We start from the raw sequence: 15,129 nt of genomic DNA on the forward strand, positions 1-15,129 counted from the left end.
TGTAGAAGTTACAGAACTTGTGACCAATCCCACTTGTAAATTAGATCAATCAATTATGTTTAAATCAAAGAAATGATAGGAATAATCATTATAAAACACACTTTCAGCATCGCGATGTGTCATGGTATATACTAGGAAATGAAATTCGTCAACATGAGCTACATTGTAAATACATGTACCTGAATGGTGAATATGTTGTTGTACAGACACTAAAATAAACTCTTATGCTATTTACACATTTTAAACGTGTCACTAGTATTATATTCTGCACATTATTTTGATACACTTATCATAGTTTCAAACACTGACACTAGTTTAAAATATTCTGCCCAAGCCTAAATTCATCAATGAAAAACATTTTACTTTGAATGATAATCACTAATATACAAAAGTTATACATGTTATCTCGTATTTACAATCCTGGTTTTTAGTAACAGAATGAACAGTTTAGTACTGAACAAAATATCTTTGTTATGAAAAGAAAATTGAAAAAAAATTTAATGATAACGAATATCATGCACACTATGTGCTGTTATGACGATGCCAAAATATTTAAAAGGATGCGTCATGGATATCGGCTTTAAATATTACGTATAACATGTACAATATCATTTTCACGAGGAAGGTCTTACTATCACGATGGCAGACATAAATAACTTGATTCTCCTCATGTCAAAGATTCAAGGGGAACTCGACGAGACAAAACGGAAATTAAAACAAGAGGAAGCAGAAAAAGAACGCGCCTTAACTCGGTAATTGAATTTGTCAAATTTATTTTGGGCTGTGTTGAGCATTTTTTAGATATGTGTACATGACTAAGTCTTCTGTATTATATATAGCTTATTGTACACGTAATTTTTTGATTAAAAATGATATAGAAATAAATAATAAAATGTTTAAAGAAAGTAAATGCCAAATTCTTAAAGCCCAACATATAATATAATTATCGCACGTGTATCTCAAAATAATGTTATTTATAGATCAAACAAAGGTTATTATTTCTTTAAATAAACTTTTAAATGAAATTATCTTGTTCTTTGTAGACTCAGTTCCATAGCTGGGGCGAAGTTGGCTCACAATAATCCAGGACTGACTGATCTGTCGGACAAATACAGGCCGCAAAAAATCGGAGAACATTTCAGCGAACTGTACGACAATGAGTGGACGGAGGCTGTCCATCAGCTGACTGGGGACAGGGACGAAGAAATGGCCATTCAGATGATCAGGGATGTTCTCAAGGTAGGACTCGACACTTTTTGTAATTTTATACTTAGTCTAGAACGTGTTGTATTTTTATTTAATATTGATTATATATATTTTATTCTATCAAATGATAATTTTTACGACAAAGATACCCAATACGACATACGAGCACACGATTGTCCAATTTAAGTACTTATCTATACGATTTATGCTTTAACACATTTATTTCAATCTACATTGTTTTTTTACTTGTATCTAAAGAAATAAAGAGTTAACGTGAGATCACATGTTCTTTTTCAGTTTGTTGCCAACAAAACGAAGTGCTGGGCTGACAAACAGTACAAGAATTTACAAGAGGCATTGTTCCAGGTATATACACCCATTGATAAGCGTTTTTCGTTTGATTATTTTTGCATGTAGGCAAATTCTTCTGATGTACGAATACAGTACTATTTCAATTATGGTTATACTTAAACTTATCATCGGCAAGATATTTTTATAAAAATTGCAGAGAGACCTGAGAGATTCAGAAGCAGGTCGCTTCATAACAACTTACAAGAAAATCTCCGAACTTCAAAAGGAGGTGGCTGTTTTATCTATATCTAATGCCAAAAAGGTAATTTTTTGGAATTTGTAGTTTTATATGTGATCAATGTTGAATGTATTGTTTTATTCACCAATATGTTACACCTGTTTTAAATCATAAAGAAACCTTTTGTGTTTTAGTGGCTGAAAGAGGACGAGGAATTCGTATCAAAGTACAAAGACGTCTTGTTACACTGTGAACCATTTATAGACAGGAGTATAGAGGTCTGCTGGATGATGCAAATCCAAGATCCGCCCATGTATTTACAATTTGATTCAACGAAGAATATAGACAAAAGCCTGTTCAGACTCTTCACTAAAAACGGCAGAAGCCTCGATTTCGTTGTATGGCCAGCGCTCTTGCTACATGAAAATGGACCTCTTGTTCAAAAAGGTGTGGTCCAGCCAATGAAAGAGAATTCCTCTAAAAAAGAAGCATCTTAAAAGCAATAGATAAATTTTGTAACAGTCAGGAGTTAAAAAACTTACAATACCGTCGCTGACCGACGTACAGGCTGTATTCTAGTCAAATTGTGTTCAGTTGAAAAATCTTGACTATAGTTTTTACGTCTGATGATACATAAAAATATATTTTGGTCATTTATAAATCAACATATCATTTTTTGCATTTTTACCATATTCATTTTTTCATTTGTTTATACATTAAACTTGTATTGCATTGTGTATTTTTAAACTATTTAAAATTAGTATATTTGGCAATTGCAGGGTTTTATTTACCGTTATTGTTTTCTTTTCTATCTTACGTTGAAGTTTTAATTGGAATAAATCTCAACTTTAAAAAAAGTTTTATATGATATAGCACTTTTACACTTCTTTCTTTCTTTTAAAAAAAGTTGAATTATATTGTTTAAGAAATATGAATTGAAAAATAATGTTTCCTTGGTTGTAAAACAACGCCCATATATCAATTACTGTAATTTATATTGATTAAAATACAATTTAATAAATCATTATCCATGCTAGCGAGGACCACACTCGGATAAACAACTGTATTCCAAAATGATAATGGCCAATTTCTATTCTCGTTGTCGTGCAATATTCATGAATGATTTTCTCGATATGACCATTCAGTTTTCGATTGTCACATTTACTTTTATGCGTGTGCATGTAATATGTATAGAAGTATAATGTTGTTAATTACTTCAAAATCCCAACGGAAGTAGTCTAAATGACCTTACGGAACAAAGATAAGTATAATAACTATAGGGTACATGTACATTCATTTGCACAAAACCAGCAATATTTAAGTAACATTGAGTTAGTGACTACTTCCAAAGGTCATTATAACTGACCATAGTCTATATAGCTATTAATTATTGTCTTACATAAATAGTGTGACGTTTTAGTGATAGATCCTGAAAAAAAAATGTAATTTTTAGAAATTTTTTAAAAAGGTATTAATGGAACTAATTACTGATTTAAAGAAAACAATTCAATATAAAAAAAAATTATAAGCTCGCATTTGGTAAAATTATAGCACGGTTACATGGAAGAGCAAATTAAATCTACAATGCAATTTTTTTTTTACATTCTTAAATTAACTATATTAATCAATCAATGTTTTATTGCTCAAAATTTTATTTTGACATTATACATGTAGCCAGTGCAGATGAATATTACAACAAATTTAAAGACACTAATTGCTCTTTGTGTTACGCTTATTTCTTTTAAGTGTTCACAGAAAAGTAAACGGTATGTAGGAATAACCCACACTTTCGAGATAGAAAACATGCATTTCTCGCATAAATTTTGTAATTTTACACGAACTTTCGTCTACAAATTCCTAGAATTGATATTATACAGATATATGAAAGAATTCCAAGAATAAGGGAAGTAATTCTTCATCACATTTTTGTTCATTTTAAAAAGAAAGTAGGGTGTATGTACATGGAACGACAATTCAGAAAAAGAATGTAAGTATTTGATCGAATTAATGTTGTTTATGTACTGTACTCTAGACTTCTGGTCTGTATGATTCTTACGTGTTTCGATTAATATACGTTACTTGGTATTATGTCCATTATATATAATCTGCTGTTTTTAGTGCATTAAAGACACGTACAGTCTCATGTCTTATCATGTATGTACACATATTTGTATAAAATAGTGTACAGTATGTAAATACTGTCTTAATTTATGACATTGATTTTCCTTGTAAAGTTAACAACCTTTGTCTTCAGTCTATGCAAAGGAAGGCCGTTATATAATATCACTTCATTAAGAGCCTCTTTTTTATTTTCTTATTAAAGATATAACGAGAAGATTCTTATATACCTTAGTATTTAGTCATTAAGTCACTTTAAATACAAGTTTCAAATAATAATTTTTATTGGCCCTTCATATCGAAAGATGACTAAAATCTTGCCTTCGATTGGTTTCCTATTGCTGTAAATAGGCAGTCGTCAAAGAGCACTGAAGTGGAACCCAAGGAGAGTGATGAAACAAAACTAATAGAAGGGACCAAGAGAAGGGAACTGAAATGGCATATGTGCCGTCTGTGTTTAGCATGCAAGCTTACATGCATTGGATGGGTAATTTTGGCATACTATGTATGTGTGGAAAAATGGTTTTGCAAAGAATTAGAAAATCCGAGGTAAGTAAATTTTAAGTAGGTAACATTGTATCTGAAATACTCTGGTACCAAAATTTTTCACCCGCTTCTAGCACAAGTACATATAATATGTGATACCCTATCGCCGAGAGAATATACCCTTCAAATTTACTGTGAACATTTCTGTATATTTTGTAAAACATGACAAACGTGATTTTATTCTTTTAAAACTTCTATAAGAAAATGGCAATCTTCAAGGGCGGGAGAACTTTTTTCAGATCTTCTTGTAGTATATATGACCCCCAGACTTATACTGCAAGAGGGGTATATAAGGAAAATGTTTAAAATTCTAATAGTAAACTACGATGCTACATGTACAATTTGTAACATCTTCAGACAGTGTAGATTCTATAATGTCAAAACCTTGATCCTCTGGACTAATTTTTGGGACAAATGAGGGGTTTAAAGTTAAACATAGAAATATATAAGAAAACTATTTTAAAATCTTTTCTCAAGAACTACAATGCTACAAACAGTGAGATTACCAGAGAAGCAACATTATATATCTTGCTATTCTCATATCAAGGTCACAGTGGCCTTCTCTACCTTTTTATAGTTATTTTTAGTTCATCTTCTAATTTTGGTATCTATGACACGTGGATGCTATTACCATAATAAAACAGTTCATGCATCTGAGATCTTAGAATATAATGTTTAAATAGTGGGTATCTTTTTTATATTGTTTTTAAGCATTGTCAAATCTTGTACGGGAATAAATTTTTTGAGTTTTACTCAAATGTTAGAACAGTTTCATATATTATAAAATTTAGAAAGAGATACATGAACTATTCTGCAGAAAAGTGATTTGGTCCATGGGCCTCTTGCTACATGTTGTTATATATTCTTAAATACCAATTACATGTACAAACAACAAAAATTAAAAAAAAAAATGAAAATATTATTTGTTACTCATTATGATACTATTCTATTTTACTTTTTATTACAGTTTTGAGTTTAACGTAACAATGTTGACGCTTAATAGTGTTTGTGTGGTCTTTGGAGCTGCATATTTCTGTAGCATTGTTCTGTATATCATCGAAAAGAGGAGACATAATCAAGACAAGTATATGCTTGAATTTACAAATAATCATTAATATAATATTAAAAGGTAAAATGACAAACTGCTAAAGCCAATAGTTTTTTAATTGAAAATATACATCGGTTTTTATTGATTTTTATAATAATAATTTCTGTCTTGATTTCTTGTTCTTTTATATAATTTACTGAGATATCGGTATCATTAATAGATTTAAGAACGAAAACGATAAGGAAATCAGGTACATGCAACATTTTGTTTATTGCTAAAGAACAATTTTATGTGTTTTGAGCCAAACAGAAATGAATTAAAACTTAAAATTTATGAATATAACATTTTGTTTTTGAAAAAGAAAAAAATGTACATCTTGTAGAATTCTACTTGCTTATCATGTGAACATAATTTGAAACTGGCTTTATTGCATTTTAGATTATCCGAATTCCAGTCTGAACTTGATCATCTGAAAGAAGAGTATTTATTTTAAACAATTATTTTAAAAGCATGAAATGTATATTTTTTCAAACAACTGTAAACAAATCATTTTCAAATCAAAAACATATGCATACATATACAATATATATGACACGTCCATTTTCGATTAATATTTTTACTTTTATTCGTTAGACTTCGCATGAAAGATGACACATTGAAGAGAGAGCAATTACACTTGGAACAAAGGTAAATATTTTGAAAATAAGACAACATATTTCAAGCCGTGAGTAAAGTTAAAATAGTAACTTCTTCCTCTTGTAAATCTCTTTATGTAGACCATGGGAATATTTACTTTTTGCATCTAACAATATTGAACAAACGCGTATTGGCTGCATAAGCCTTTACTGAAGTGTTTCTCATGAAAATTGTTGTTTTCTTGGTAATTATTGTGTTAATTTGGAGTAGAACAATTTCCCAACGATAACCCTTTAGTAAATTCCGTTTTTTCACCCTATAAGTTGAATTCAAAGCTAAAGGTACTAGATAGTCATACTCATCTATTAACATTTTTTAAGAATCGAAGAGGAGAGAGTTGCAAGGCAAACGGCAGAAGCAAGGTAATAGTAACAGTGACTGTACAATTATTTTGCACTTTATTTTTCTGGATGATCCAATTATTCATGATGAAAATTTAAAAAGAACATATTTTATTGTGACATTCATAAAGATGACCCTTTAATTACATTTAGCATAGATTAGATCTATAATATATATGTTTTGTATTATTCATAATATCTATCATAATTGTTCATTAACTAGCTTATTTTTATCCATTTAAGCAACCACTATTACCTTCTATATTTGTAGATTTGAAATGGAGAAAACAGAGAAGGAAAAAGCATTAACAAGGTAAAAGAACTAAAATACTGACTTATTAATCGCATACATTACATACTTTTTCTGTAGATTAGGTAGTCTTATACATAGGTGTCCATCTATTTGAAATGAACGAAAACTTCAACACATGGAAAGAAATATAAAAACCATTAATGAGCCATGACTTGATGGTCGACAATGAAATAGACAGACATTGCTGTTTGACACGATAACCTAAAGTCAAATGACTTGTTAAATTTGCTCAGTTAATTGTTAATCTCATTAATAGTGGCTTATAGTATCTGATTAAACTTTATGACAATATTTTTAATTTGAAAATACTGGAATCTACTTCCTCATTGATCACTTTTGGTTCTATTTAAGCAAATGGGTTCGTTAAATTTAACAGATGGGCAATTATTTTTATTTCGTTCACAATTACTTTAGGCATATTTGACTAAGAAAGAAATCATGCGGTGTTGCAATCGGTCGAAGAACTTGATATACTTATTTTTTAAAAGAAAATAACAATTTCATCGAGTCAATGGGCACAACGTTGCCTTAAAATGATTCTTGAACAAACAACAATGCAAACGTTTTTTTAAATTTGCGTATTGTCTTTTATTTTTACAGATTAAGTGCTTACGCTGGAGAAAAATTGAGATTGAACAACCCAGGATTGGCTGACTTATCTGATGAAAATCGTCCAAACAAACTAGCCGAAAAATTTAGTGAGCTTTATGACAATGATTGGACGGATGCCCTAGAATCTTTAGCAGACACGAACCAAACCGAGGAATCCCAAACTCAAGAGCTTTTACATATGCTTCAGGTAATATTTATAAATCAAAGGTAGTCTGAGAGCATATTGATACAACAGTAAACTTAAAACATTTCTACGTTAAAAACCCGCAAAAATGTACAAAGATATACTAGTTGTTTGAGAGTTACATGTATATGAAAACAAGTTAAGAACAACGAAGTTCACAATTAATGAGGACTTTTATGATTGAAATCAGGTAAGGCTATTCAATTCTAAATCTTTACTTTACGTTATTTAGGATATATATGATTGTTGCTTGGAGTTTGCTGAGCGACAAAGAACAAGATTTATCCTGGATATTACTAAACCTTCTACATTGAAAGATGAACCACTGGTAAGAATAAGCCGTCCGTGAATGAAATTATTTATGATAAAAACTACCTGTAACTACGTTTAAACTTATTTGAAAAAATTAATTTGATGTCCGAACTTTTAGTAAAAAAACTGTTGTGGTTCAAAGAAGATGGGGAATAAGATGGCGCAAATGCCGATCGGTTTAGTAGTGAAATACAATTTTGAATTTATTTTTTCCCCAGTTAAATCTTTTCAAATACATGTATATTATAATACAATTTTGAAAAATCACGATTTCTAACTAGATTCAGTTTTTAATATATTTAACAAAAGATAAGAAAAAAAATAATACCAGAAATTTTTGCGGTATCGAACCCATAACATAAAACCCTAGATATATAAAGTTAGCTTATGTCAGGTACTCTAACCACTGAGCCGTTTCAGACACAACAAAGTAGGCTGTTTAAGTATTATGTGTGACTTTGACCACGAATTTACGGACTTGTATTATTTTTTCAAAACGTTCCATTGTTGGGATACAAAATGATATTTTAATGTATAGTGGGTCTCTCTCCATGTTTTTGTTGATTGAAATCGGTTTGTTTTCCAATAGACCTTGCTTAGACTATGGGGAAAATATGGAGCACAGACCCACTCTATGAAAGAAAATGCCTTGAAGTTCGTTCTAAAAAATGACAGTATTTGCAGGTTTTGATACGTATACGCCTGTTTGAGTCAACATATTCTAAATATTGAAAATGTATATAGGTTAAAAATCAATGATATGTAAAATGTATATTGTTTTAAATGATTTTTAAAAAAAATATCAGATTTATTGATATTTAAATTTTTAAGTAGTTTGGTCGACCGTGTATGGGAATTTTACACGCCTTATCGACCCATCGTCTTTAATTGCAAATACGTGGATGAACCTTTTTCTTTATTACTGTTTTTTTTAATGGAAATGAATAAAATTAATGATGAATTCTCAAATCTTGCTTTAACTTAAGAACTACATGTATTTAATTCTAATTCTCAAGTTTCACACTTTATATTTCGTGTTTCTAATGTCCTGCTTAAAAGATATTCGTAATCCTGTATACCAAGGTACAATTGACTGTACTTTCCATTTTTAGGACACAGATGTACCAGGGAGAATTCTGTCAAAAGTGATTGATCTTCAAAAGCAGACGGCATCCGATGCCATTGCCGATATTAGAAACTATGTTGTAAGTTATGTAAAGATAAAAATAAGAATATGAATATCGGAATCTCTTAATAAAAAAATTCTTGGTAATACATCAGTATATTGAATTGTTCAATATAGCATTCAAAAGTTTTTCAGACTCTTATGTTGATGCCAAATCAATTTTATTGCAGTTGGCTAAAAAGGAAAACTTCACAAACAACACATCTATGCAAAAATACTTAGATCGCTGTACAGAGTATTGTTGGATAATGGCTATACAGGATCCGCCAATGATGCTCGACTTTAGTCCGGCACAAAATGAGGAGTTTGATAAAGAAATTTTTAGATGTTATACAAGAAATGGAGAGAATGTGGAATTCGTGGTTTGGCCAGCAGTGTTTTTGTACAAGGATGGTCCCTTAGTTACCAAGGGTGTTCTTCAACCAATCGCAAAATAATTGTACCCTTTATTGAACATTATAAAATATGATATTCTAGTAAATCATCGTTTTACAAAATATTTAAAAAATACGTCAAAACTATTCAGTAAAAAGCCCCCTCCCCCCAAAAACCCCCCAAAACTCACAATTATCAAAAATTGGAGAAGATTATAAAGAAATGAATGTGTAATCTACATATTTAAGTAGGTTACACATTCATTGGCATGTCAACGCATTTTATTATTGGTGATTTGTTTATGTACAAACGACAATGCGACAATATGTATTGATAAATTTTTTTAAAACTACTAGACTTTGACCCGTGCTTGCACGGGCTGCATTTGATATCGGACATTTACGAAATAGATATCGACACACCGTATTGTTGACATTTACGTAACCAAGCTTTAAGCCTATAATAATGCTATCATAATTTCACTACACTCTGCTTCGTTAGAATAATCTAACTGTGTCTCGTAACAGGCCCTCCTACGGTTAAAATGCCTCCCATATACCCGTAATGTAGCAAAAAATTGCAGAATCGCTCCGAAACCATTTTGGGGGAAAATAATGAAACTGCATTGAAAATAACAGTCAAATTATTCTTAACAAACCATTTTGGGGCTGTAAATACCTTTCATCTAAAAATTTAATTCATATTAATGAAGAATTCAACACTTTTTCACCAACATTTTTTACTCGCTTCAAATTTACACACCATGCTGACATTTGGAACTTTGGAATGCACTGCAATGTAAGAGTTATCTCCCTATTTTCTTTGATGAACAGAATATATAGCAAATTTTCAATGAAAATTTACACATATTTCTTTTATCGTTTCTGAGTTTATCCGTGCAAATGTGATTTTGTGAAAACATAACCTCCCGGAATTTAGCGTGAATGTATTGCGCATGCGCAAGATTGTAAAATCCAAAAAATCCAAATGATTTCCGGATTTTTTAAATGAATTTTCGTTGATTATTAATTAGCGAAGCCTTATTGAGAAAAAATAAAAACAAATTGGTAATCTTCAAGTACCAATGATGTTTAAAATATATAAAACAGAAGATGGTACTCTTCCAATTTCTCGGTATTAAAGCCCAAAAATTGGAGTCTATTGTTTTAATATAGTAGTATAGATTTGATTGTTTGTCAGGCATTAATAATGTGGGAGTAAAATGGAACGTTTTTGCCGAGGATTTAACTGATTTGTGAAATTTAAAATAATTTTTTCGTAACTTTCATTTTCAATAATTTGGATGGATGTAATCGATTTTGGTGATCACCAAACCTTAAAAGAGCTATGCTCCAGAATGTCAATACAAAGTCTTACCGTCTTTTTAACCAAAATCCAATGATAAAACAGGGAAGTGTCTGTCAGTGCCCTATTCCAGCTGTCAGTTGTACATTATTAGATCGACTTTATGAAAATTACATTCATAACAATATGCATAAATGCACATACATAACCACTGACATATGATTCAATAAATATAAGATTCATTTTACGTAACTATCGCAAACACAACTTTGAAGAGTACTTGCAATTGTACAAGATCTAGCTTTTTTAACTTTCAGGTATCGAATCGTGTGTTTTAGCATGTTATGTTTAATTTTGTGTTTTATGAAGTATATTTTTTAAAGCTAGAGTAAACGTATTTCATTTTAAAAATAAAAATTGTTGATATAACTAATTCACATGATATTGTCACTGAAAGACGCTTACATCGAAGAGGGTCATATTCTAAGCCTGTTGTTGGTTTTTTGTTTTCGTTTTTTTTTCTGAGGACGTGTAAGCCTAATTGTCGGACTTGCAATTCTTGTTCGGGATTTTTTCAGAATCATTTGTTAATCAATGCAAGCAATCGCAATAAAATTTAAAAAAGTGAAGACTCAACAGTCAACGCCTATAAATTTTTTATTTAAAACAATTTACATTAATGATAATATAATATAAAATACATTGCAAAAGCTATAAATATATACTAAGTACATGTACATATATTTTCAATTTAACGTGAATACAAATTTAATTTTTTGCATATTCGCAAATGCATATTATATTATATTATTATATTATATTATATTATATTATATTATATCATATTATATTAATGTTACAACATTTGATATGCAGCTAAACTACTCGCTGACCAGTATGTAACAAATAAATTATGCAAGACTTGCACATCTGCCTGATTCAATGTAGGAATTTTAAAAATCGCAAACAAATGGATTTGTGACGATTATTTTTACGGAAGCCATTTAACTTTTTATGCAATGTTTTACAATACTGAATTTGTTGCATGTCTTCGTGATACTTTTTTAATTGAAAAAAAATGTTGCGCGGTAGCGGTTACGTTCAAAATTCTTATGTCACAGGTTTCCATCGACAAGACATCACTTTGCAGTCTACAAAACCAAGTCAATATTTTAAAAGTGATTTGCATACATTCCTGTTCATTATTTTCTTGTGCTCCTTAGAGAAGTAACGATGCATAGAGGGATGGGATAAATCTCAAAATTGACAATAAAGTTGATTAGGTTTAAAATAATTTTATTTTTTTAAGGCTGCATTGAAATGAAAAAAAATTACCTTGCTTTTTCCGTTTTATAGGTTGCATATATCGATTGATCCGCACACAATACACGATTTAGAGTAATGGTCTGTCAATGCGAGAAATATCGATGTAGATAAGATAAAAAAAACTTATTGTGCAAAGTATGTTTTCTGGTATTAACATGAAACCAAAAAAAAAAAACTTGAAGCTTTTTATTTACGACAGTCATGTATTCATACAATTATTTTAATGGAAAGGATCAATTGTATATTACAATTGAATTGACCTATAGGGCCGGTATTGGTTTCTGTCTCTAAAAAAAGCATATCGATTTCCGTTCCATTTCTTGATTTTAGGCCATACACAGTAAACGCTTGAGTTCTAGTTCCCATAATGTATAGTGATTGAAAAAAAGCTTCACAGTCGTTGTTCAAGCAGTATGAGTAATGGACGCTTTTTTTTAGGTCACCTGAGTAAACTCAGGTGACCTATTGCTATCCGTTTTCGTCCGTCGTCGTGCGTCGTGCTACATGCGTTAACAATTTTACATTTTTAACTTCTTCTTAAAAACTACAAGGCTAATTGTTACCATTTCTGGTGTGAGGCATCTTTATAGTAAGAGGAATCTAAACTGTGAAATTCGTGGCTCTACCACATCCGGGGCACCACAATCTTAGAAATCGTCTTCTCTACTCCCATATATATTTGTTAAAAACTAAATGCATGATTATGATGTCCATGTAGCCCTCTACCAAAATTGTGAAATTCATGACCCCTGTGTCAGGGGTTCAGGCTCTAGGGTGGGGCCAATATGGCCATATAGTAAAAATGTATTAAATCTTAGAAAATTTTCTTCTCTACTCCCATATATATTTGTTAAAAACTAAATGCATGATTATGATGTCCATGTAGCCCTCTACCAAAATTGTGAAATTCATGGCCCCTGGGTCAGGGTTCAGGCTCTAGGGTGGGGCCAATATGGCCATATAGTAAATATGTATTAAATCTTTAAAAAGTTTTTTCTTTATCCCCAAACATATAGGCAAAAAACTGAATACGTGGTTATGTAGTCCACTAGCTTCTCTACCTAAATTGTGAAATTCATGGCCCCTAGGTCAGGGGCTCAGGATACGGGGGGGGGGGGGGGGGTCAATATGGCAATATAGTGCTAATGCGTACAGAGTATAATGTTTTAAAATCTTCTTCTCTATTCTCATGAGCACACATCTGTATGAAAAACTGACTTCATAATTCTGTTTACCAGGAAGTCCTCTACTGAAATTTTAAATTTCATGTCCCTTGGAGTATGAGTTTTGACTCTAGGGCAGGGCCAAAATGGATGTATAGGTGTTAATGCATATAATGTTTAATCAAAGTACTGAAGTACTGACGGAAGTTGATTTTATCGATTATCATTTATTTTAAAATCAATTTTTCTTGCATGGCAATTAGTTTCTAGTTCGTATATGAAATACGCACTTTTTATAATATGAGTTTTTAGACTTTTCCGACAAGAATTTCGAGAAACCCCATATGAATCATGTTGTGTAATATTTAAAGATAGATTTCAACTACTTGTTTGTATTAGTTATCGAAACAATTCTAAAAATTGTATGGATCCAAGCACTATTGATATCGAACTCTAGTCTCGTTTATCTAGACGCTCGGCTGTCTCCGTTAATATCCGACAAGCAAGAGAGCCCCCTTTCTCTGCTTGTCGCAGATTTACTGAGACAGCCGAGCGTCTGGTTGAACGAGACTTTATTAACTCTCGCGTAGGAATACACGAGACTACAAAAATATCTAAATTGTTCGTAGTATATAACATCTGACTATTTTCAAAGTGTTTATAGATAAGTTTCCTTGAAAAACAATGCTTCAGCATACATTACAACGAATTTTTTCTATTATTTTCAAGAACTTAGTCTTGTCAGCGGTGATGATTTGTGCTTAGGTCCAAACACTGTTTCACTTTCGATTTGCCAGAGTAACTGCATAGGAGAGTTGATTAAAATCAACTCCCAAAAATTATCTTCTTTACTACCACACACCTGAAAGGAAAACTGAATTCATGATTTTGTAGACCAGATCTTTAAGTTTTTAATTTATAGGTTTCATTGTTCTTTTTGAAAGATTTTAGGCAGGGAGTTGGTCGTCATTACAAATTCATAATTTTTCTACTCCAGAATGAAACCCAATTAAATGAATATGAGACTCCTCGACAAGTTTGTGTATGGGTTATATGCTACTCAGGTGACCGTTAAGGCCTATTGGCCTCTTGTTTTACTTTATTATCTTTAAATTTTACTTTCAGTTTACTTTCTTTAATACGATACATGCAGTTTTATGCGTTTATTAACAATCAGGGACATATAAGGAACTATGTCCCGTGTGACGTGATTTTAAAGATCGTTCTATGCATCAGTATCTGGGACCAGTGGTTCTGATATACTCGGTAATGGAGCTATGTAAATTAAATTATGCATAAATACATGTATGTTAAGCATGTGATATAAACTGACAGATGTGTGAATTCAATCCTAATTTATACACCTTCTAATTTAATTTAAAGACATTAACACAATTGTGTCTTGTATCCTATATCTTATATATACCATCTATAGTCCTGTGTGTGTATAATTATATTAATGCATGTGTGTGCGAGTGTGGATTAACATATTGTTGATTTCATACCATCTGTATCAATTCCTCCTTCCACGCCACAGAGGTTTGGCTCCCCATCAGCCAGGCGGAGGTACGTCTCCTCACCTGGTGTGAGTGGAGGTAGTGGGGGCCGCCGCCAGTCTTGGGACGCTTCAGCCCATCAAGCTTTTCTTTACCTTAAAAAGAAAAGATGTGAAATAATAAGAGTCTTGATAATAATTCATAGTTATCTATCATTGTCCTTTAAACCTGGAGTGTTTTTTTTAACTTAATACATTACATTTTCATGCATAAATACATTCTAAATTGCCATTTCATTTAATTATTTTAATAAATAATGAAATATATGTCACAGGGTGAATTATTCATTGATCCAATATTCATTTTAATATAT

The 15,129-nt window shown here is 31.2% G+C and overlaps 2 protein-coding genes across 4 annotated transcripts; both read left to right on the forward strand.

The window, feature by feature from the left end:
- Nucleotides 1-603: 603 nt before the first annotated feature.
- On the forward strand, nt 604-2,498 carry LOC105321887 (uncharacterized). Its single transcript, XM_011420372.4, has 5 exons — nt 604-752; nt 1,044-1,239; nt 1,504-1,572; nt 1,715-1,819; nt 1,930-2,498. Exons 1-5 carry the CDS (start codon nt 640-642, stop codon nt 2,230-2,232), a joined length of 786 nt encoding a protein of 261 aa, XP_011418674.3. The 5' UTR covers nt 604-639; the 3' UTR covers nt 2,233-2,498.
- A 175-nt stretch (nt 2,499-2,673) lies between these two features.
- Nucleotides 2,674-9,572, forward strand: LOC105321888 (uncharacterized). 3 transcript variants are annotated; one of them, XM_066075638.1, is made up of 12 exons: nt 2,681-3,722; nt 4,205-4,402; nt 5,367-5,483; nt 5,668-5,697; nt 5,886-5,927; nt 6,081-6,134; nt 6,464-6,505; nt 6,756-6,797; nt 7,398-7,596; nt 7,826-7,921; nt 9,018-9,110; nt 9,262-9,572. In XM_066075638.1, exons 1-12 carry the CDS (start codon nt 3,691-3,693, stop codon nt 9,526-9,528), a joined length of 1,212 nt encoding a protein of 403 aa, XP_065931710.1. In that variant the 5' UTR covers nt 2,681-3,690; the 3' UTR covers nt 9,529-9,572. The 3 variants fall into 3 exon arrangements, with proteins under 3 accessions (XP_065931712.1, XP_065931710.1, XP_065931711.1); XM_066075639.1 differs by lacking the exon at nt 5,668-5,697 and having other exon boundaries at nt 2,682-3,722; XM_066075640.1 differs by lacking the exons at nt 5,367-5,483; nt 5,668-5,697 and having other exon boundaries at nt 2,674-3,722.
- The last annotated feature ends 5,557 nt before the right edge of the window (nt 9,573-15,129 follow it).

Source organism: Magallana gigas, chromosome 2 (assembly GCF_963853765.1).
Source record: "Magallana gigas chromosome 2, xbMagGiga1.1, whole genome shotgun sequence".
Lineage (NCBI taxonomy): Eukaryota > Metazoa > Mollusca > Bivalvia > Ostreida > Ostreidae > Magallana > Magallana gigas.